Source organism: Poecilia mexicana, unplaced genomic scaffold (genome assembly GCF_051168715.1).
Source record: "Poecilia mexicana isolate PSO_F unplaced genomic scaffold, ASM5116871v1 scaffold_2, whole genome shotgun sequence".
Lineage (NCBI taxonomy): Eukaryota > Metazoa > Chordata > Actinopteri > Cyprinodontiformes > Poeciliidae > Poecilia > Poecilia mexicana.
Window position 1 is genome coordinate 57081904 of NW_028263371.1, and position 20591 is coordinate 57102494.

At 48.7% G+C, this 20591-nt stretch overlaps 2 protein-coding genes across 6 annotated transcripts; one reads left to right on the forward strand and one right to left on the reverse strand.

Moving 5' to 3' along the window:
* Positions 1 to 8: 8 nt before the first annotated feature.
* sympk (symplekin) lies at positions 9 to 10675 on the reverse strand. The gene is made up of 27 exons (XM_015003129.2): positions 10516 to 10675; positions 10153 to 10265; positions 9422 to 9487; positions 9260 to 9313; positions 8592 to 8665; positions 8386 to 8512; positions 8041 to 8290; positions 7801 to 7971; positions 7420 to 7659; positions 7200 to 7351; positions 6977 to 7127; positions 5444 to 5660; positions 5225 to 5375; positions 4440 to 4675; positions 4096 to 4177; positions 3908 to 4021; positions 3478 to 3625; positions 3238 to 3398; positions 2606 to 2714; positions 2421 to 2521; positions 2254 to 2344; positions 1683 to 1784; positions 1055 to 1242; positions 809 to 985; positions 654 to 737; positions 421 to 588; positions 9 to 245 (listed from the first exon to the last, which is right to left on the reverse strand). The coding sequence occupies exons 2-27, from the start codon at positions 10213 to 10215 to the stop codon at positions 75 to 77; spliced, it is 3648 nt and encodes a 1215-aa protein (XP_014858615.2). The 5' UTR covers positions 10216 to 10265; positions 10516 to 10675; the 3' UTR covers positions 9 to 74.
* A 719-nt stretch (positions 10676 to 11394) lies between these two features.
* LOC106927502 (solute carrier family 35 member F5) lies at positions 11395 to 20338 on the forward strand. Of its 5 annotated transcripts, none has more exons than XM_088003544.1 (15): positions 11395 to 11941; positions 12557 to 12698; positions 12791 to 12940; positions 13107 to 13169; positions 13266 to 13347; positions 14281 to 14471; positions 14783 to 14864; positions 14952 to 15039; positions 15355 to 15419; positions 15494 to 15598; positions 17162 to 17321; positions 17388 to 17478; positions 17552 to 17706; positions 19183 to 19251; positions 19396 to 20338. In XM_088003544.1, the coding sequence occupies exons 2-14, from the start codon at positions 12564 to 12566 to the stop codon at positions 19235 to 19237; spliced, it is 1422 nt and encodes a 473-aa protein (XP_087859670.1). In that variant the 5' UTR covers positions 11395 to 11941; positions 12557 to 12563; the 3' UTR covers positions 19238 to 19251; positions 19396 to 20338. The 5 variants fall into 5 exon arrangements, with proteins under 5 accessions (XP_087859670.1, XP_087859656.1, XP_087859666.1 ...); XM_088003530.1 differs by having other exon boundaries at positions 11395 to 11555; positions 11792 to 12698; XM_088003540.1 differs by having other exon boundaries at positions 11395 to 11555; positions 12467 to 12698.
* Positions 20339 to 20591: the final 253 nt, after the last annotated feature.

Below are 20591 nucleotides of genomic sequence, written 5' to 3' on the forward strand. Positions count from 1 at the left end.
AACACAAGTTCTGACAAACTAACATTTATTAACCCAGTCGGGTTAAACCGGGTTACAGCAGCAGAACCGTTGGTCTACTCTGCGTTCTCCGACCCGCTTCCAGCTGCAGGTGGCGCCGCCTCCGGTTCTGGAGCCGTGAGCGGTTCCGGCTGATCCGACAGCTCGGCCTCAGCCTCCATCGGTTCCTCCAATGGCTCCTGGCCCGGTTCTGGTTCTGGTTCCTCTGCGGCCTTAGGCTCTTCCTCCTGCAGAAAAGTTCCTCCAGACTTTAACTGACCAAGACCCTGTTTCGGGTCAGAACCAGAACCACTGGGACTCGGACTCGAGTCTCACACCACAAGTCCATTCTGGAGTCGTTCGTTTGGTTTCTCGGACCCGAGTCGGGTTGTGGCGACCCGTCAGAACAGGAAGTTGGCTCACCTGGTGAATCGGGTCGGTCGTCTCAGGTGTCGGCGGCTCCGCCTCTTCCTGTTCCATCGGTTCCTCTTCGTCCCGCAGCAGAACGTTTTCCTGCTGTAGCACCGGTCCTGGTTCTGGTTCAGGTCCGGGTCCTGGTTGCTGTGCGACAGTCGGTTCTGCCAGTTCCTCCTGGAACATCAGAAGACAGTGAGACCCTGAACCCGGCCGGACCCAGAAGGAGGAACGACGCTGACCTTCAGAACCGGCTCCGCTGGTACTGGATCAGGCTTCTTGTGGGCCTCCAGCACCGTCATGATGGAGGTCGGGATGTGAGCTTGCTGCAGGCAGGAAGCAGGACGGTCAGGAGCGTGGCGCAGCGCGGCAGGCGGGAAGCGAGAAGAGTTCTGACCTGATGCGGCGTGAAGGACAGGACGTGCTGCAGCAGCGGCGCCCTCATCTCCGGGCAGCGCTCAAACACGCTGGCCAGCTGCGGCGGCGGCAGCTGCAGCAGAACGCTGTAGGACTGCGGCTTGGTCCGCTGGCAGCACTTCACGAAGCCCTCCCACACCTTGGGGTACTTCCACACCTGGAGGACGGATGGAGGTCAGGCGCTGACTCGATGGAGTCGGCTGACCCGGCGGCGGCGACGGCTCACCTGCTTGACGATGAGGCGGGACAGGATGTTCATGACGAAGCCGCCCAGGCGCGGGTACATGGTGAGGGACTGGATGACGGTGCGCATCAGCAGCATGGGCAGCGGGTTCTGCTCCATCAGCTGCTGCATCACCACCGCCAGCACCTCCGACGTGTAGACATTCTTCTCCCCGAAGCACAGGTTGGTGGCTGTTGGTCCAAAGGACGCAAATTAACCACACAGGAGATCAGACATATTTAATCACCAAAACATCCTGAAAATACAAAAACTTTATAGGAATACTGACATCTAGTGGTGAGGATGAAGACTGCAACAGACCTGGCCCTCTAGAGGGCGATATAGAGGCTTAGCATTAGCTTCCACTACACACATACTTCCTGCTGTGTGTAGCTTCTGCTAAAATTGGACAGCTTGTTGCTCGTTTAAAATAAAACCTAAGAAACCTAATTAAGTTTGTCCTCTTAAATAATTCTTAGTTTTGTTACTTTAGGAGCCGTTTTCTTATTTCTGTGCTGTAAATGATTCAGTTAAACTCATGTTTCTGCTGCTTGTTTTGTTCTCTCGCTTCGTGACATCAGAGTTACTCAAACGGTGGATCCCTGCGGCAGCTTGGTGTCTGAACTCTGACCTTTGATGATGGATTTCATGTCACACTTTGTTGAGTCGATGTTGTGCAAGGCGATGAGCAGATCTCCTGGAGTCAGCGGAGAAACCGAAGAGCTTCCCTCACCTGCCAACAGAAACCAGATTCACTGGCAGAAACAGAACCTGTTAGCTAACTGCTAACTGCTAACTGCTAACTGCTAACCCGCTTCACTTTCATCAAGACAAATCATTTATAAACAGGCTTGTGTTTGCTTTTGCTCTGGTTTGATAGTAAAACATGTTTAAGCCGCCTGGTGATCCAGCTGCACCAACATGCTGAGAAAATCTCATCAGCTGACTCCGACCCTGCGGGTCGCTGGATCCGGACTCCAGAACCAGTAACGTTGTTTCTGGTTTGACTTGCACTCATGTTTCCAGATGCTGTAAAACCTGAAAGTCCTCTGTGGTGTCACGTCTTAAAGTTTCCCTACAGAACCATTCACTTCGCTATGTGGTTCCCACTCAAACATCCTGCTGTGTTCATTTGGTACCAAACCACCAGAACCGGATATTTTACAGTCCAATTAGCAGTAAGGCGGGAATCGGAGCCGTACTGTGCTGAGTTCCCAGCAGCCGGTTGAAGACTTCCTTCACGACGATCGGGTTGAGCTTGATGAGCTTCGGCAGAGCCTGGATGACTTCATTCTGAGGAGGAAACAGAACCGTCAGCGAAACGCCAGCCGAGCGGCGCCGGACCGACCCACTCCCACGGGAACTCCACCTTCTCCAGGCCGTTGATGACCGGGATCAGAAAGCGGACGTCCGGAACACGTTTGTGGTAGAGGTCCCGGACCCGCTCCACCAGCTCCGGCGACGGAGGCACTGGGCGGAGGAATGACACGCATCAGAACCGGACCGGACTCATCTGGACCTTCATGTTTCTGTCTGGGTTCAGATCTTTTCTACCTTTATCGGTCAAAATGTGCAGACAGCGAGTGACCAGAGTCTCTGCCCCTTTAGGACAGTTTTCCACCAGCAGCAGCAGCTCTGGAGAGTTCATCCCCATCCCGCGGATCTGCAAGGACAAAAACCCAAACAGTCAGGATGAGCTGTAGCTCTATAGATCTACAGAGTCATTCTAACTACTACTGTCTCAGATCCAGAACAGAGACCGTGTGCTGCAGCCTCGCAGCTCAGAGCTGATGCGTTTATGCAGCAGTAGGAAGGCTCAGCTTCCCCTGAACTCATTCTAAAGCCTTTCCTTCGCTGTTGCGTTCAACATCACAAGCCTACAAGTGGAGGCGCAAATTTGGTCCTGTTGAGGGCGACATGTAACGTCACTGATACATGGATGAAATTAGCATTAGCCGTAGCTTCCACTGAATAACGTGACGATGTACAAGAGGCTAGCTGCTGCCAAACTGTGGGGTGACTGATGTTCATGAAGGTTGCTTCATGAGTGTAGTTAACTGTTCACTGTTGAGTCGGATTGCAGATCCAGACCGACTGACTCTGCTGATCCACACGGGTCAGAAGTATACATACACCCGTAATGTCTGGTCAAACGTCTCCTAGAGGAGACATGAGGACGGACTCACCGGCTGCTCGATGGCGCGCAGCACGCTGCGCTTGATGTCGGCGATCGCCTCGGTGTAGACGGACGCCAACTCATGGACCAGCCGGTGGTTCAGAGGAAGGAGCGACAGGTAGAGGAAGAGACACTGTCTCACTGTCTCCTCCGTCCACGGAGCAGCGACCTCTGCAGGGACATCAGACATTAGACCCTCTGGAAACGTAGCCACTTCCTGCGCTGTGACGGGTCGGTGAGGGACGCTGACCCGTGTCCTTATCGGCGCCGAACAGCAGCGAGGGCGGGTTCGGGTGAACCAGGAGCTGCAGGTAGTTCAGGGCAAACTTCTCGATGTAGTCCCTCAGGTGGTCCTTCTCATACATCCGCTTCAGGAAGGCCAGGGCTGTGCTGCGCACCTGGAGCACACCGACAGCTCTACCTTAGCATTAGCTTTAGCACTAGCGTCAGATTTATGTTCGTCAGAGCTTTAGCTAACAACAAGCAGCTACCAGATCGACAGGACAAGATTTATCAGAGCTTAGCTTTAGCTTTAGCATTAGCATTAGTTCAGATTCAGACCATATTCGGTCCATTTTCATGTATAAAAATCAGGACAGATGGACAGATGGATTTGATGAAACCAGTATAAACCAGTGGGACCGGTTCGGCCCGACCCAGCCCAGCCAGCCGAACCAGACCTTCTCTTTGTCGTGGGAGCTGAGGTCCAGCAGAACATGGAGGTACTGGAACTGCCTGGACGGCCTCTTGACGATCAGCTCCTTCAGCGTCGTCATGCCCAGATAAACCCGGGACTGAAACAGAGGTCAGAGGTCAGCAGACCGCTCAGCGGGACAGCCAGAGGCGGGGGACGGTGCGTCTCGGTTACCTCGTCCTCACAGTAGCGGCGGATCACATCCAGCGCCGACTCGGTGATGATGGGAGCCTCCAGAACCAGCTTGGTGAAGAGCCTGGAACAGGAAACGAGTCAGACTGATCCGGTTGCTATGGACTGTCATCCGGTTGCTACGGACATTCCAGGTCCTTCCAGATTTTCCCAGAAATTCAGCTTAATCCAAAAATAATTCATCTTTGAATTTATGTTCAATATTTCAACAGAAACTGGTGACTGGAAAAACCCGGAACCGGATCTACACAGGTAAGGAAATGAGGAAGGAAATGGGTGGGGAGTAGGACATATTGGAGGGACAGAGTGGCGGCCGTCCCACTGACCCGTCCCTCTGCTCGGGTTTCTCCTGCAGCCCGGACAGCAGGGTGTAGAGGCAGTGGTCGTATCCGTCCAGCAGGCCGGCCGGCAGCTGGCTCAGGTAGCTGTTGTACTCCTGGTACAGCAGAGAGAAGGCCAGGTCGCTACGGCAACGCATGTCCTCCAGGACGTAGTCCAGGACGTCGTCCTTCATCACGCCCTCGAACTGGGTCACCAGCCGGGACAGCAGCTTCACCCTGACCTGCATCATCATCATCATCATCGTAACATATCCATGGAAACGTGGGGCTTACCCAGCCAATCACAGACGAGTATTCCTCAATCAAGAGGCAACCAGCCAATCAGAAAACTGCACAAGCAGTGAAAACCTAATACTGGAGATGTTTTAACTTTGTACCCAGAGAACATTTATTCAAGCATGAAAATACTTTTTGTCCATTTCAGGTATTTTTTACTTTTGTTTTAACTTTGGCAAAAATGTAATTGGGCCTTCAGCAAAATGTGATTTATCAACATGACTGACAGCGTTTCAATGCCGAGAGGGGCGGAGCAACAAGCAGGTTAGCATTAGCTTCTGCTAAATACATGGCGGTACCTTGTGGAACAAGAGGCGGTAAGAAAACCAGTTAAACTTTAGTATCAAATATTCAACACTTGGATTTATCTGACAATAAAAACAGATTATTGTTATTAATATTTAGAAATTCAGAGTAAACTTTCCATTCATCTTTGGTCATCCTAAAACCTAAAACCATTTTTCCAGATGGACCAGACCGCCCTCGGCTCTTACGTGGGACATGCCGCTCTGGGAGACCGCCTTCTCAGAGTGCAGGATGCGCTTCACGGCTCTGGAGGACAGCGCGCCGATCTGCGAGTCGGACAGCGGCTGGACCACGTCCGCCAGGCGGAACACCTTCTTCCTGCCGCCGGCGCCCGTCATCCTGCAGAGGAGCACAGCGTCAGGGCGGCCTACAGACCACCGGGTCGGCTCTGGTTCCGGCGGGCTCACTTGGTCTGGACGGAGGGCAGGATGGGCTCAGGAAGCCTCTTGACGGCGGGCGCCTCGGGGGCGGGAGGCTTCTCGCTGTAGCCGCCCACCACAGAGATGGCCTGGCCCACCATGGAGGACAGCGACCGTCTGATCAGGACGTCCTTCCCCCCCGACTCGTCCTCCACTGGCTCCTCCTTCCCCGACTCGTCCTCCCTCGCCTTGCACTGCTCCAGACCTGACAGGAAACACTGCCGCATCACTGTGATGTCACAGCTGCCTGGGCTTCTGATTGGTCAGTCACCGACATGCTGCTGAAGATGCTCAGGCTCATTATCCATGGAAAATCTGAAGCCTCCAGCTCCTCATGCTAATGCAGCCAGCCACAAGCTAGTACGGCTCCTCATGCTAATGCAGCTAGCCGCAAGCTAGTACGGCTCCTCATTCTAATACAGCTAGCCACAAGCTAGTACGGCTCCTCATGCTAATACAGCTGGCCACAAGCTAGTACGGCTCCTCATGCTAATAGAGCTAGCCACAAGCTAGTACGGCTCCTCATGCTAATACAGCTAGCCACAAGCTAGTGCAGCTCCTCCTGCTAATGCAGCTGGCCACAAGCTAGTACGGCTCCTCATGCTAATACAGCTAGCCACAAGCTAGTCCAGCTCCTCATGCTAATGCAGCTAGCCACAAGCTAGTGCAGCTCCTCATGCTAATGCAGCTAGCCACAAGCTAGTGCAGCTCCTCATGCTAATGCAGCTAGCCACAAGCTAGTGCAGCTCCTCATGCTAATGCAGCTAGCCACAAGCTAGTGCAGCTCCTCATGCTAATACAGCTAGCCACAAGCTAGTGCAGCTCCTCATGATCATACAGCTAGCCACAAGCTAGTCCAGCTCCTCATGCTAATGCAGCTAGCCACAAGCTAGTGCAGCTCCTCATGCTAATGCAACTAGCCGCAAGCTAGTACGGCTCCTCATGCTAATACAGCTAGCCACAAGCTAGTGCAGCTCCTCATGCTAATGCAACTAGCCGCAAGCTAGTACGGCTCCTCATGCTAATACAGCTAGCCACAAGCTAGTCCAGCTCCTCATGCTAATGCAGCTAGCCACAAGCTAGTGCAGCTCCTCATGCTAATGCAGCTAGCCACAAGCTAGTGCAGCTCCTCATGCTAATGCAGCTAGCCACAAGCTAGTGCAGCTCCTCATGCTAATGCAGCTAGCCACAAGCTAGTGCAGCTCCTCATGCTAATACAGCTAGCCACAAGCTAGTGCAGCTCCTCATGATCATACAGCTAGCCACAAGCTAGTCCAGCTCCTCATGCTAATGCAGCTAGCCACAAGCTAGTGCAGCTCCTCATGCTAATGCAACTAGCCGCAAGCTAGTACGGCTCCTCATGCTAATACAGCTAGCCACAAGCTAGTGCAGGTCCTCATGCTAATGCAACTAGCCGCAAGCTAGTACGGCTCCTCATGCTAATACACCTAGCCTCCAGATACTAGCCTTACAAACCATCATGCTAGCACAGCTAGCCCTGTGGCCGTTAGCAGCACTGACCTGGTCCGATCCCGGCCGCTGTCATCTGGGTCGCCATCAGCCGGGCCAGGTGCTTGATCTGGGCGTCGGTTCCGGCCGACTCCACCGGTGTGTAGGTGGCCTGGAAGGATGCCGGCATGACGTCCGGCAGGTACACCATGCTGATGAGCACCTGGCAGACAGACTGGTGTCAGCGAGACGGGTCCAGGGCGACGCAGACAGACAGGAAGTGGCGGCGCCTCACCAGGTTGGCAACGTTCTCCGGGGTCAGCAGGGGTCGCAGGAACTCGGCCGTCAGGTCGATGGCCGACTGCGGAGTCGGGGCGGGCGCTGGCTTCGGGGCGGCGAGTGGCACCGGCTCCTCTTTGTCCTCGTCATCTTCAATGAGCGCTGGCTCTGAGGGCAACAGGACTTTGATTAGGCCGCGGTCAGATGGGCGGAGCCGGGCGAGGAGGGTCACTCACCCATCTTGACCTTCTTGCCCTCGGTGGCGGGCTCATAGCGCGGGCGCTTCCTCTGCTCGCGTGGCGGTGGCGTGTTGCGGCTGATCTCACTCTGCGGCATCCCCAGGTCTAGCAGCAGCGTGCCGATCTGGACCTGGAACTCCAGGCTGCACGGATGCTTCAGAACCGACACCAGGTGCAGCTTCAGGTTCTTCCTCACGCTGCTCACCTGGGACTTTGCCAGGGTGGGGGGCAGGTTGGCTGTGGGGGTAATGATCAATTAATCAGTTTAATCAATTAGTCTGTTCATCAAACTGTGATTCCTGAATTTGTTCATCCAACCAAACATCCATCCATCTGTCCATCAGTAGATTTTCTGGTTGTGTAACCTCTGACCCTCACCGTGCAGCGTCTCGTAGGCCTGCACCACCTCGGACATGAACATGGGCCGTTGCCTAGCAATGGTTGCTAGGGAGCCGAGTGCGGTCGTCAGGTTGATGCTGGAAATGGCCGGGTGAACCATGAACTTCAGCAGCTTGTCCAGCGCCGCCTTCCCCTCGTCGCACAGAGCGTCTGCAGACCAGAGACACGGTCAGCGCCGCCACCGCCACACCTCCTCTGACCTCTGACCCTGGGTCGTACCGTAGCGGATGTAGGGGTGGTCCCTGGGAACCTTGTCCAGGCTGATGTCTCCTTCCTGTCTCTTGGGGACGTCGGACTCGGGCGTCCGCGGCGACAGCGTGACGATCAGCGACTCGGTGAACTTGATGGCGTGTGTGCGGACGCCGTCGTTCTCTGAGTCGAGCATGCTCAGAACGTCTCCGGTCATCTGGGACACCAAGTCCCAGCAGGCCTCCTGCATCTCCGACACCGACCGGGACCGGACCAGCCACTGGCGGGAAGAACCGGAACCGGATCAGGTAAAAGGTCGTGTTCTCTCTGCTGGGTTCTGGTCCGGTCAGTTCCAGTCGGGTCCAGTCCTCCTACCTGCAGGGCGACCTTGTAGAGCTGCGTCAGGGACAGGATGGCCTTCTTCACCACGTTGACGCTGTCGTCCTTCAGCAGCAGGTTCAGGTTGGCGATGAGCCGCAGCAGAAGCTCGTTGTCCCGTTTGCTGGACGGGTCAGAAACGACAGGAAGTGAAGTTCTGGAGGGAAATCAGAACCAGAACCGGCAAAGTTCTGGCAGCTCACCAGGCTTCCTCAATGAACCCGATCACAAACTTCCTGACTTCCATGGACCGGTCCGTCTGGAAGGCGATGATCTCCTGAGCAACAGAAACATCTAAAATCAGACTAAAAAAATAAAATATGATGAATCAGCAAACGAGGCTGATCAAAATAAACTCTGATTGAATGGCAGCTTCATTAAGTTAATGGGAGGAGAATATAATGAAACCAACAATCCCTTTAAAAACAGAACTAAAACTGAATTTGTATCTTTTTAAATGGAGAGTCATTCACATCATTAAAATCCATTTTCTGTACACCCTTGTCCCCAGTGGGGTCGGGAGGGCTGCTGGTGCCCATCTCCAGCTAACGTTCTGGGCGAGAGGCGGGGTCACCTGGACAGGTGCTTAATTAAATGCATAGATCATTTATTAAATATGTCATTAAATAGTTAAAACTGTCAAACCATCCATCTGTCAATAAGATTCATTTATTTTCTAATGTTTTACCCATTGACCAGCAGGGGGCAGTAAATGTGAAGATTTCTGTAAATAGATCATTAAAATTGAAGAATCGAGTTATTTATTATGAGGTTAATGAGAGAATAGTGGTTTTATTCTAGGTGTAAAAGTCTTTATCCAGTTTCATTATTATTCATTTTTTCATAACTCTGTTTTATTTTTTTTACTTACATCCAGGAAGTTGTCCAGAAGAGATGGATCCTTGTTGATGATGAGTTCCTGAACCTGAGGGAGACAGAGAATCAGAGCTACTGCAGCACAACCTGCCAGCAGGAGGCGCCCCCTCGAAAACACTCAGGATAATGGATTTTACAGCAGAGAAAACAAACAAACCTGTTTGAGAACAGTGAGCTTTTCATCTGTGGGGATCAGAGCCGCCTGGTTCAGCAGCTCCACCACCTGAAGAAGAAAAAAACAAACATTTTCTGGTTTCTAAAGGAAAAAACTGAGAAATGTTTCAGTTAAAACAACAGCTTCATTTTCCACAGAATTATCTCTGCAGCAGAAACTGCTGCTCCATAAATATCTATTAAATGTCTCTCTTCTTTCCTCCAATGCTGAAGGAAACCCAGATGAAATTTTGAAATCCAGGATACACCAGGCCAGAAAGGATCCATTGTCTCTCCAGGATCACAGAGAATTTCTAAAAGGAAGCGTCTACATCAGAAGAACCAACTCAGCTGCCTCCTTTACTCAAAGCAGAGAAGCTACATGCAGATGATGGAGCTCCAACCTTATCGCCATGACAGGAGATGGTTGCTATAGTGATGGTCCATATTTCTTGACTATCTTATCTAAATATTAACCGGTGCAAAGAAGAACTCTTCATAAAATCAGGAAAATGATGGCCAACCATGAGCATCCGCTCCATTACCGCTGGAACACAGACTGCTACAGGAGGTCCTTCATGTAAAATCTACAATAACTCTCTGAAGAACCTTTAATTTACATTTGATGTCTCTTTTGGATCAGAAGTTTTGAACCGATAGAAGTAGCTGGGTGATCAGTTTCTCTCAGTCTGAATCCTTTTATTGATCCCAACCAGAATTATTCATAATTATCACCTTCTCGCTAGTAGTGATGTCGATGACAGCAGGAGGCTCCCCGTCCTTTGAAGGACGCTCCATGATGCTGCTGTTAGTGGATCACAGTGAGGACAGCATGGTCTGGAAAAATCCTGGAAAACATGGAACCGGTTCAATGGAAGTTAACCAGAAAACTGTCTGGAGTTAAAATTCTTCATAAAGAATTAAGAATGCTGCTGGTGGACGAAACCCGAACCGAGTCACTGAATATAAACAAATAAAATAATCACAAAGGTTAAAAACCGAATTTTAATTAGAAAATGCCACAGTTAACTTAGCCGCTATGCTAACCATGATGCAAACCCGCTCCGTTTAAACTTAAACATTTGAAACACAACATACCGCTTTAATTCTGTCCTCTAGTTAAAGTAAGTATTTATAGCTGGTCGGCAGGAAAATAGTTTCTCTCCAAAATATTTAATTCATTTATTTATTACAACAACAACAAAAACCCCTGTTAGCGCGGAAGACAAGAAGCCATTCTTTTTCTTCTGTTTCCGGTTTTAGCTCTGAATCCGCGCCTTTGTGTAACAGCACCACCTAAAGTAAAGAAGGCGGATCGGCATTTATTGGTATGTACGACTGTATGAGGACGTATCATTATCTTTCATCCACTAAATACTGTTTTTTTTCCAGTTTTGTGTCATAAAGTTAAACAAACAATATTTCCTAATTAAATAAATGTTAACCTTATTTCCTTTAGTTCCCAATATTTCCAGAGTCCATCCTTTCTTACTTTTATTCGCCGTCTTTCCCTTTCAGATTTAAACGTAGCAGTCCTCAAAACATCTTCTACATTTAATTTTAATTTTATTTTATTTATGTCATGAATTCTATTGAACAAATTATCCACTGTTTTAAGACTGCGGTTAAAGGAGACATATTTTGAGTTCTCTAACTCAAACAGGTAAATAAATTATAAATATGAATTTTCCTGCTTTTTTCACAGTTTATGAATTCACACGTCGGCGTAAGAGCTCATATAATTATTACAGCTTTAAACAACAAAGCATGAAATTGCGAAGAAAATAAATAATAAGATAATATTTGGATTCTTTAATATCGCAGTTTAATAAAATACGTAACTTTGAATACATACTATATAAATACTGAGACGATTTTATTTTATCTATAAAACAACATCTTAAAGTTAAGAAACTAGTTTCCGTAACGTCACATTTTAGGAATACATTTTCCAGAAGGCTTTGCGCCGCCAGTGACTCTGCTAGCCAATTACGAAGAGAGGAGGAAATGCTAATGTTTACAACCAGTGAAGTGGCTCCAGTTTCCCAGTAAAACCAGTGATTCAGGTCATTTTGCTGCACGGAGTGAAATGACAATTAGATAATGTGTCAAGTTAAATGACGAGGTTAAACATTCAGGTAAGAAAATTTGATTTTTATCGCAGTTTTAGTCTGATACTTTAATCGAGCTTGTTAGCGCTTAGCTTGATAAACATTTGGCTAAACTGCGACCTAAACCTGAACATCAGACGTTTTATGAGTATTTATGCCTCTCATAGACCTTAATGTTGTTTATTGTGTGTAAAAGAATAACGGTGAATTCATTTGTAAAATTATTATTACACATGAAAACTGTGCTACGTATTTGAATTCAGTCCCGTTTAGTCCACTGCAACCCAGCTAGTTCCATAGCTAACCCTGTCAGTACCAGAGTCCAGCTGGGTTTACATGAATCCGAGTCCAACTGAAGATGTTCTGGTTCTGGGACAAGAGGTTCTTTAGAAACCAACCACCATCAGCAGCAGGTAAGGGAGGTTCTGGTTCCGTTTAAACCTGGTTAGCGTCTACAACAGGGGTGTCCAAAGTCGGTCCTAGAGGCCCGGCATCCTGCATGTTTTAGTTCTCTCCCTGGTGGCTGTAACAACCTCCTCAGCAAGTCAGTGTTATGCTTAGGCCACCTAACGAGCCATCATTTGATGCAGGTGTGCTAAACCAGAACTAAAACATACAGAATGCTGGCCCCCCAGGACCGACTTTGGGCACCCCTGGTCTACAACAACTACCAAAGCTCTGATCAGTCCACCACCTGGAGATGGAGGCCAGACGGACCACCTGGAGACAAGATCGTCCATCTTGTCAAGATGGACAACCTGCAGAAGAGATGGACTCCTTGGATCTGATTTGCCACACTTTTAAGATTTTATTTGAAGGATTGATGAAAACTTCAAACCACTTAACGAAAAAATCTCAATAAAATAGATTGGGAGAGGCTTTCTGATTGGCCATCCAGGTGTGTGCAGCATCCTGATTGGCCATCTAGATGTGTGCAGCGTCCTGATTGGCCGTCCGGGTGTGTGCAGCGTCCTGATTGGCCGTCCGGGTGTGTGCAGCGTCCTGATTGGCCGTCCGGGTGTGTGCAGTGTCCTGATGGAGTGGGTGTTCGTCATGAACCGGATGAGCTCTCAGGGCAGCGTGGCGGCCCAGCGGCGGCGCATGGCTCTGGGGGTGGTGATCCTGCTGCTGGTGGACGTCATCTGGGTGGCCTCGTCTGAGCTCACCACGGTAACCAGCTTTCATTTAAATACAGACTGGAAACCAGTACAGTAAGCCAGTACAGACCACCCTGAGCGTTTCTCTGCTGACCTTCTCTCCAGTACATCTTCAAGCGGCAGGACTACAATAAGCCGTTCTTCAGCACCTTCACCAAGACCTCCATGTTTGTTCTCTATCTGCTGGGCTTCCTGCTGTGGCGCCCCTGGAGGCAGCAGTGCAGTGGCGCCCTGAAGCGCCGCCAGTCTGCCTTCGTGAGTCGCTCTGCTCTGTTAGGCTGGAAATATTTAAGATTTTATTGAGACAACATGATCCTGAAAGCTGCTTCCTGTCATGTTTTCTGTTATTTCTCCTGAAAACTTTGATCTATTTAAACTTTTTGTTGAGTCAGGAAGTGATTTTCTGTCATTTCTGCTGCAGTTTGCTGACGCTGAGGCCTACTTCGCTCCCTGCACCACTGACAGCGCTGTGAACAACTGCTTGGTGCGTCCTGACCCCCAGCAGCGTCTGTCAGGGTAACAGCCGCTCTCTGTCTATCTGTTGCTGGTAAAGAGTTTCTTCTTTGCCCGGTTTGTGCAGAGTGAGCCGCTCTACGTCCCAATGAAGTTCCAGGACGCAGCAGCCGATCCGTACGACTGTTTACCTGCAGACTGTGAAACCGGTGAGTTTAAATCTGATTTCAGCTTTAAATGAAACCTCATTACTGATTACAGAGATGAACCAACAGCAGCTGGAAAAACACCAGCAATGACCATCAACCTGGGAAGGGTCAAAGGTCAGCTGGAGTCCTTTATTCTCCAGAGATCAAGATCATTCCCAAGATAATAGAAAATGTAAAATAATTTTAGAAATTAATTTAAAAAAATGTAATTGATTTTTTAAAATTAAAGATAATAAATATATTTATTATTTTTAGAAAATAAAGCAAAAATAATTAGAGAATTAAAAAGATGATTAATTTAAGTAATTGTAGAAATTAATGAAGAAAAATAACATGTATAATATAGTATATATAGTACAGGATATATAAAATTATACACATATAATATTTTGAAAATTTATTAAAATAAGTAAAATCAAGATCACATTTTAAAAACTAAACAAAAAGATAAAACAAAGTTAAAAATAAAATTAAAACAACCAAAAAAAGTATTATTCCCAACATCTCAGATGACCAGTAGGTGCTAACATAGCCTCTAATGCTAACATAGCTCCTGAAGCTAATATAACCTCTGAAGCTAACATAGGTCCTGATGCTAACACAGCCTCTGATGCTAACATAGGTCCTGATGCTAACATAGCTCCTGATGCTAACATAACCTCGGATGCTAACTTAGCCTCTGATGCTTACGTAGCCTCTGATGCTAACACAGCCTCTGATGCTAACGTAGCCTCTGATGCTAACGTAGCCTCTGATGCTAACATAGTTCCTGATGCTAACATCTGCAGGTCTGTGTAGCCTGTTAGCATCAGTGAAGCTCCTAGTTTTGACCCATAAGTCTTCGGTTTAAGTCTGATGATGTATTTCCTGTTTGGAGGGGTTTAAGTGAATCCTGTTTGCCCCCCCCTCTCCCCTTCTGCTCCAATGTCCCAGCCTCCAAAAAGCAGCGGGTTCGTTTCAGCAACATCATGGAGGTGCGTCAGCTGCCGTCCACCCAGGCCCTGGAGGCCAAGTTGTCCCGTATGTCCTACCCGGCCACCAAGGACCACGAGGCCCTGCTGCGCACGGTGGGGAAGCTAACCATCACCGATGTGGCTAAAATCAGCTTCTTCTTCTGCTTTGTGGTGAGGAAAACTGGTCCTCCACACGGAGGAGCTAACAGCTCGCCTAGAGCTTTAATGTTCTGATAACTTTAAAACGTTTAGGGCACAAAAACTTTATTGAGCAAACAAAACAGACAACCTGGGTATTATGGATGAATTTAAGCAGTTTAGCGTTACCTCCACTAAATACCAGTGTAGCGCTATGTTTAGCGCAGCTAGCTTTTTAGTTAGCTACGCTAACTGCCTGGCTTAAAGGTTATTTTCTAAACTGGATCATATTTAGAACTGGCTTCATCTTTAACTGGTTCCTTCCTGCTCTGTCTGACCTCCAGTGGTTCCTGGCTAACCTTTCCTACCAGGAAGCTCTGTCTGACACGCAGGTGGCCATTGTCAACATCCTGTCCTCCACCTCAGGTCGCTCTCTCCTCTGCTACGTCTGAGACTGAAGTTTAGCTGAGGTACATTGAATGAAACCTTCTGTGATGTCATTTCCCTCTTCAGGCCTCTTTACGCTCATCTTGGCAGCCATCTTCCCCAGTAACAGCAGCGACCGGTTCACGTTGTCCAAACTGTTGGCCGTGGCTCTCAGGTGAGCTGGTGCTTTAGCTTTCCAGGCGCTAGCTAAGAGGTTTTTTTTGTTTTGTTTTTTTGTTTTGTTTTTTTTAAGTTTTTTTTTTTTGCTCTAGTGGCCTTTATTTGTAAGTTGTTTGACAGGAAAGAGGGCAATCAGAGAGGGGAAGACATGCGGCAAATGCCACCAGGCCGGGAATCAAACCTGCGACCACCGCCACAAGGACTAAGGCCTCAATACGTGGATCGTGCTTTGCCCCTGCGCCGCCACAGCACTCCACTAAGAGTTGTTTTATTGATAAATGTTGTTGCTGTTGGTTTTCCTGTGTTTCAGCATGGGAGGAGTCGCTCTGGTGAGTCTGTCCAGCATGGACAGCCCTGATGAGAAAGGAGTCGTAGGTAACGTCAGATATACTGTCCCTCCGTTGGTGGAAGCGTTTAACTAGCTGTGGCTAACCATTAGCGTCCTGCAGGCTCTCTGTGGTCGCTGGCGGGGGCCATGCTGTACGCCGTTTACATCGTCCTCATCAAGAGGAGAGTGGACCGTGAGGATAGGCTTGACATCCCCATGTTCTTTGGTACGCTGCTTCTTTATTTAACCCTTCTAAACACTTTTTCTTCCACTGAACTTTATCACTGATTTCAGGCTTTAACCTGAAATCAGTGATGATATATATGAAATCCATTCATCTTCCTTCAGCTCATCAGCTACTAAAGACTGGATATATATATATATATATATATATATATATATATATATATATATATATATATATATATAAATTCCCTTCTCACCCTCCGTGGGTGGTCTCTTTCATCCTCTGAGCTCGGGTCCTCTACCAGAGGCCTGGGAGCTTCAGGTTCTCCTCCAGTATCTTGGCTGTGCCTAGAACTGCACATTTCTGGACTGAGATGTCTGATGTTGTTCCTGGGATCTGTTTGAGCCACTGCTCCAGTTTGGGGGTGACTGCCCCGAGGGCCCCGATGACCACAGGCACCACTGTGGTCTTCACCTTCCAGGCCTTCTCCAGTTCCTCTCTGAGGCCCTGGTATTTCTCCAGTTGCTCCTTTTTCCTGATGTTGTGGTCACTTGGTATTGCTACATCCACCACAACGGCTTTCCTCTGTTCTTTATCCACCACCACAATGTCCGGTTGGTTCTCCATTACCATCTTGTCTGTTTGGATCTGGAAGTCCCACAGGATCTTAGCTCGGTCATTCTCCACCACCTTTGGGGGTGTCCCCCACTTTGACCTCGGGGCTTCCAGTCCATATTCTGCACAGATGTTCCTGTACACTATGCCCGCCACTTGGTTATGTCGTTCCATGTACGCTGTCCCTGCCAGCATCTTGCACCCTGCTGTTATGTGCTGGACTGTCTCAGAGGCCTCCTTGCACAACCTACACCTTGGGTCTTGTCTGGTGTGGTAGATCTGAGCCTCTATTGCTCTGGTGTTTAGGGCCTGTTCCTGGGCGGCCAGGATGAGGGCCTCTGTGCTGTCCTTGAGTCCAGCTTTCTCCAGCCATTGGTAGGATTTCCTGATATCAGCCACTTCAGTTATTTGTCGGTGGTACATCCCATGTAGAGGCTTGTCTTCCCATGATGGTTCCTCCAGCACCTCGTCCTCTGTTCCCCATTGCCTGAGACATTCGCTGAGCACATCGTCCATTGAGGCTTTGTCCTTGATGTATTGATGGATCTTGGATGTCTCATCCTGGACAGTGGCTCTCACACTCACTAGTGGTGATAAAGAACAGAGGAAAGCCGTTGTGGTGGATGTAGCAATACCAAGTGACCACAACATCAGGAAAAAGGAGAAACTGGAGAAATACCAGGGCCTCAGAGAGGAACTGGAGAAGGCCTGGAAGGTGAAGACCACAGTGGTGCCTGTGGTCATAGGGGCCCTCGGGGCAGTCACCCCCAAACTGGAGCAGTGGCTCAAACAGATCCCAGGAACAACATCAGACATCTCAGTCCAGAAATGTGCAGTTCTAGGCACAGCCAAGATACTGGAGGAGAACCTGAAGCTCCCAGGCCTCTGGTAGAGAGAGAGAGAGAGAGAGACGGGGAGAGAGAGAGAGAGAGAGATCACCCGCAGAGGGTGAGAAGGGAATCTTTTATATATATGTGTGTGTTTCAGGATTCGTGGGCCTCTTCAACCTGCTGCTGCTCTGGCCCGGTTTCCTGCTGCTCCATTTCTCCGGCTTCGAGGCCTTTGAGCTCCCCAGCCAACTGGTCTGGACCTACATCCTGATCAACGGCCTGATCGGAACCGTCCTGTCTGAGTTCCTGTGGCTCTGGTGAGAGGTCAGAGGTCAGAGTGCGTTCGGATCAGGTCGGGATGAGTGACGTGTTTGCCTCTGCAGGGGCTGCTTCCTGACGTCGTCTCTGATTGGGACTCTGGCTCTCAGCCTCACGATCCCGCTCTCCATCCTGGCAGATATCTGCCTGCAGAAGGTCAGCCCCTGAATCCTGACCTCTGACCCCTGATTCCTCTCCATGCTCTGGTCTAACTTTGGTTCCTCTGCAGGTCCGGTTCTCCTGGCTGTTCTTTGCTGGAGCCGTTCCCGTCTTCCTCTCCTTCTTCATTGCTGCGCTGCTCTGCCACTATAACAACTGGGACCCAGTGCTGCTGGCGCTGCGCCGCCTCTACACATTCATGTTCAGGAAGCACCGAGCGCAGAGGTACGGCAGCCCCAAACGGTCAAAAATATGGTCAGGAAGCACCGAGCGCAGAGGTACGGCAGCCCCAAACGGTCAAAAATATGGTCAGGAAGCACCGAGTGCAGAGGTACGGCAGCCCTAAATGGTCAAAAATATGGTCAGGAAGCACCGAGCGCAGAGGTACGGCAGCCCCAAACGGTCAAAAATATGGTCAGGAAGCACCGAGCGCAGAGGTACGGCAGCCCTAAATGGTCAAAAATATGGTCAGGAAGCACCGAGTGCAGAGGTACGGCAGCCCTAAATGGTCAAAAATATGGTCAGGAAGCACCGAGCGCAGAGGTACGGCAGCCCCAAACGGTCAAAAATATGGTCAGGAAGCACCGAGCGCAGAGGTACGGCAGCCCCAAACGGTCAAAAATATGGTCAGGAAGCACCGAGTGCAGAGGTACGGCAGCCCCAAACGGTCAAAAATATGGTCAGGAAGCACCGAGTGCAGAGGTACGGCAGCCCCAAACGGTCAAAAATATGGTCAGGAAGCACCGAGTGCAGAGGTACGGCAGCCCTAAATGGTCAAAAATATGATCTGGAAGCACTGAGCTCAGAGGTACGGCGGCCCCAAATGGTCAAAAATATGGTCAGGAAGCACCGAGCGCAGAGGTAACTGCTCAAAGTCAAAATATTTCAATCTGCTGATAATTTCTCTGGAAAAGCTGAAAAAACACAAAATTAGACGATGAATTGAGAAGATTCTGAACTCAGAATGCGTCATGGAGGGACTAACTCCTCCTGACCAGCCAGGGGCGCCAGTACAGAGGAACAACTCAGTACTGTTTAAAATGTACTTTTTTGATCTTCCCATCATGTTGTAGAAATCCGTGGCCAGCGTTCAGCTGTGCAAACACCTTCAAGGCGCAACTCATGCATTTTTATAAAACCTACAGAACGCCAGTGCAGACGTAAAGAAACTGAGAAAATAAAAAGTTAACAGTTGAAATATCAGCGAACCGGAGAGCAGTAGGAGAAGAAAGTCAGACGAGTTCAGATGTGATCTGATGAAGAACCTCTGCAGGTTCTGGTCGGTTCCGGGTTCTGGTCACATCAGCTCTTTAACTCTTTTTAGGAGTGGCTTCCTGGTTGAGTAGCAGACGCTGTGATGACGTTCTGACATCATCACTGTGATAACGGAAGCTGATTGGCTCAGACCTTCATCCTGCTGTCTGAGCAGTCATAGTTCAACGTTTTCTCTCCTCAATTTTAGATGCCGTTGCCATGGTAACTGTGACACAGAAAGCGCTGAAGCTGCTGATGGCTGGAGAGTCGGCCTCCATTGTTGGAGAAATTGACAAGTTATTTCAAAGTTAATAAAAACACATTAAAGGACCTGCAGGCTTTTAGGTGTAAAAAACCCAAATATGGAGAGAAATCAGTGATTAATATATTTGTGAGGATCATAAGGCTGTTAGCCATGATGATGATGATGTGCCTCTTCCTCCTCAGACTGTCAGACGAACAGACTGAAAGCCTTATTCCTCTGCACTCGGTTGATGAGTGATCGTCCTTCTGACGGTGAGATTCTGATTTCAAACCTTCACCTTTATTAACCATCATCAGTTAATATTTCCATTTCAGGATGAATAAGGTGACATGTTGAGTTAGAGAGTTAAACGTTCCTGACGAACGGATCTATGACGAGTTTTTCTTCTCTTGCAGCCTTGGAGCCGCTGAGCCAACAGGCTGGAAGCTTCCTGGGCGTTGAACCTGTGCCTGTCATCCATCCAGCCTGATCTTTCATTTTTGGTTCTTTGTGTCAGTTCTGGTTTCAGAAGCGGTTCCGGGTCGGATCGTCGTTCTGCTGAGTCAGCTCTACTTCCTGCTGCTCTTTTCAGAAATCAGTTTAAAATCAAACATCTGGTTAAATTCAACTTTACTTGCTTCGTTGAGGCGAATGAAACCAGAACAGCTGATCTGGACCGGAGAACAAACTGAAGCTCAGAACCTCTAAGGAACTAACCGTGACGGGGAACCGCCGCGTCACTCGGGACCAGAACACTAATTTCTCCTGGATGGATTCACCTTTAACCTCAGAGGAAATGGAATGATTCAGATTGCTCTGAGTTTCCTCCGTTTAATGGAGATGAGCAGAAACACGTTTATTTATCAATCACTACAGATTTCTACTGAGTCTCTACATGAAGCTGAAAACGCAGCCGGCGCCTCCTGTCTGCTGGGACTTCTGTCCTCAAACAAAGCACTTCTTCATCGCTCCTTCCTGTGAACTCCTCCTCAGCAGAAGAAAAGCCGACTCTTCTCGGTTCGTCCGGCTAAATGTGCGATGTTTTTGCTTCTTGGTTGGTTTTTGTTCGTTGCACTTTCTGTTTTTTGTTTTTTCTTCTGTGGTGATTTCAGCTGAGAAGATTTTAAAGAAGATTAATGTTTATGTTTTATAATGGTGCTTGTGAAATCATGGGTTGGGTTTTTCTTTCTCAGGTTCTCTGTCTTGTTTTGAGGATGTTGTACAATCTAAGAAAAAAGGCTTAAAAAGTTATATTAATAATAATAATCTCCCCTTTATCAACCAACTTGTGAATAATTCCTTTATTTTTCAAACCTGTTTTCATACTTCAGTGCACTATTAAAACATATCTTTCTAAAATTCAGAGTGAGGTGTGTTTTGTTACGGAAACGTGTCTCGACCAATCACAGGCTGATTCTGAGGCCACTTCCTGGTTATCCCGGGTGTCTCTTCATCCCGGCCTCTAGGGGGAGCAGTCACACAGTTCCTGATTAAACGTCCCGGAGCTTCAGGACGCTGTTTGGGTTATTTAGCCTGATATAAGAAATAAAAAAAGGGGAGTCATATTTTCACCATGTCGGTTTACAAATGTATCAGTTTGGAACTAAATATT

Coding starts and splice junctions, on each gene's coding strand:
- sympk (XM_015003129.2), bottom strand. CDS start 10,215: ATGGAGCGTCCTTCAAAGGACGGGGAGCCTCCTGCTGTCATCGACATC. Junction 7,128..7,199: donor CGGAGAACGTTGCCAACCTG/GTGAGGCGCCGC, acceptor TCTGTCTGCCAG/GTGCTCATCAGCATGGTGTA. Junction 986..1,054: donor CCCGCCTCATCGTCAAGCAG/GTGAGCCGTCGC, acceptor TCCGTCCTCCAG/GTGTGGAAGTACCCCAAGGT.
- LOC106927502 (XM_088003544.1), top strand. CDS start 12,564: ATGGAGTGGGTGTTCGTCATGAACCGGATGAGCTCTCAGGGCAGCGTG. Junction 17,322..17,387: donor TCTGAGTTCCTGTGGCTCTG/GTGAGAGGTCAG, acceptor TTGCCTCTGCAG/GGGCTGCTTCCTGACGTCGT. Junction 17,707..19,182: donor AGGAAGCACCGAGCGCAGAG/GTACGGCAGCCC, acceptor CTTCCTCCTCAG/ACTGTCAGACGAACAGACTG.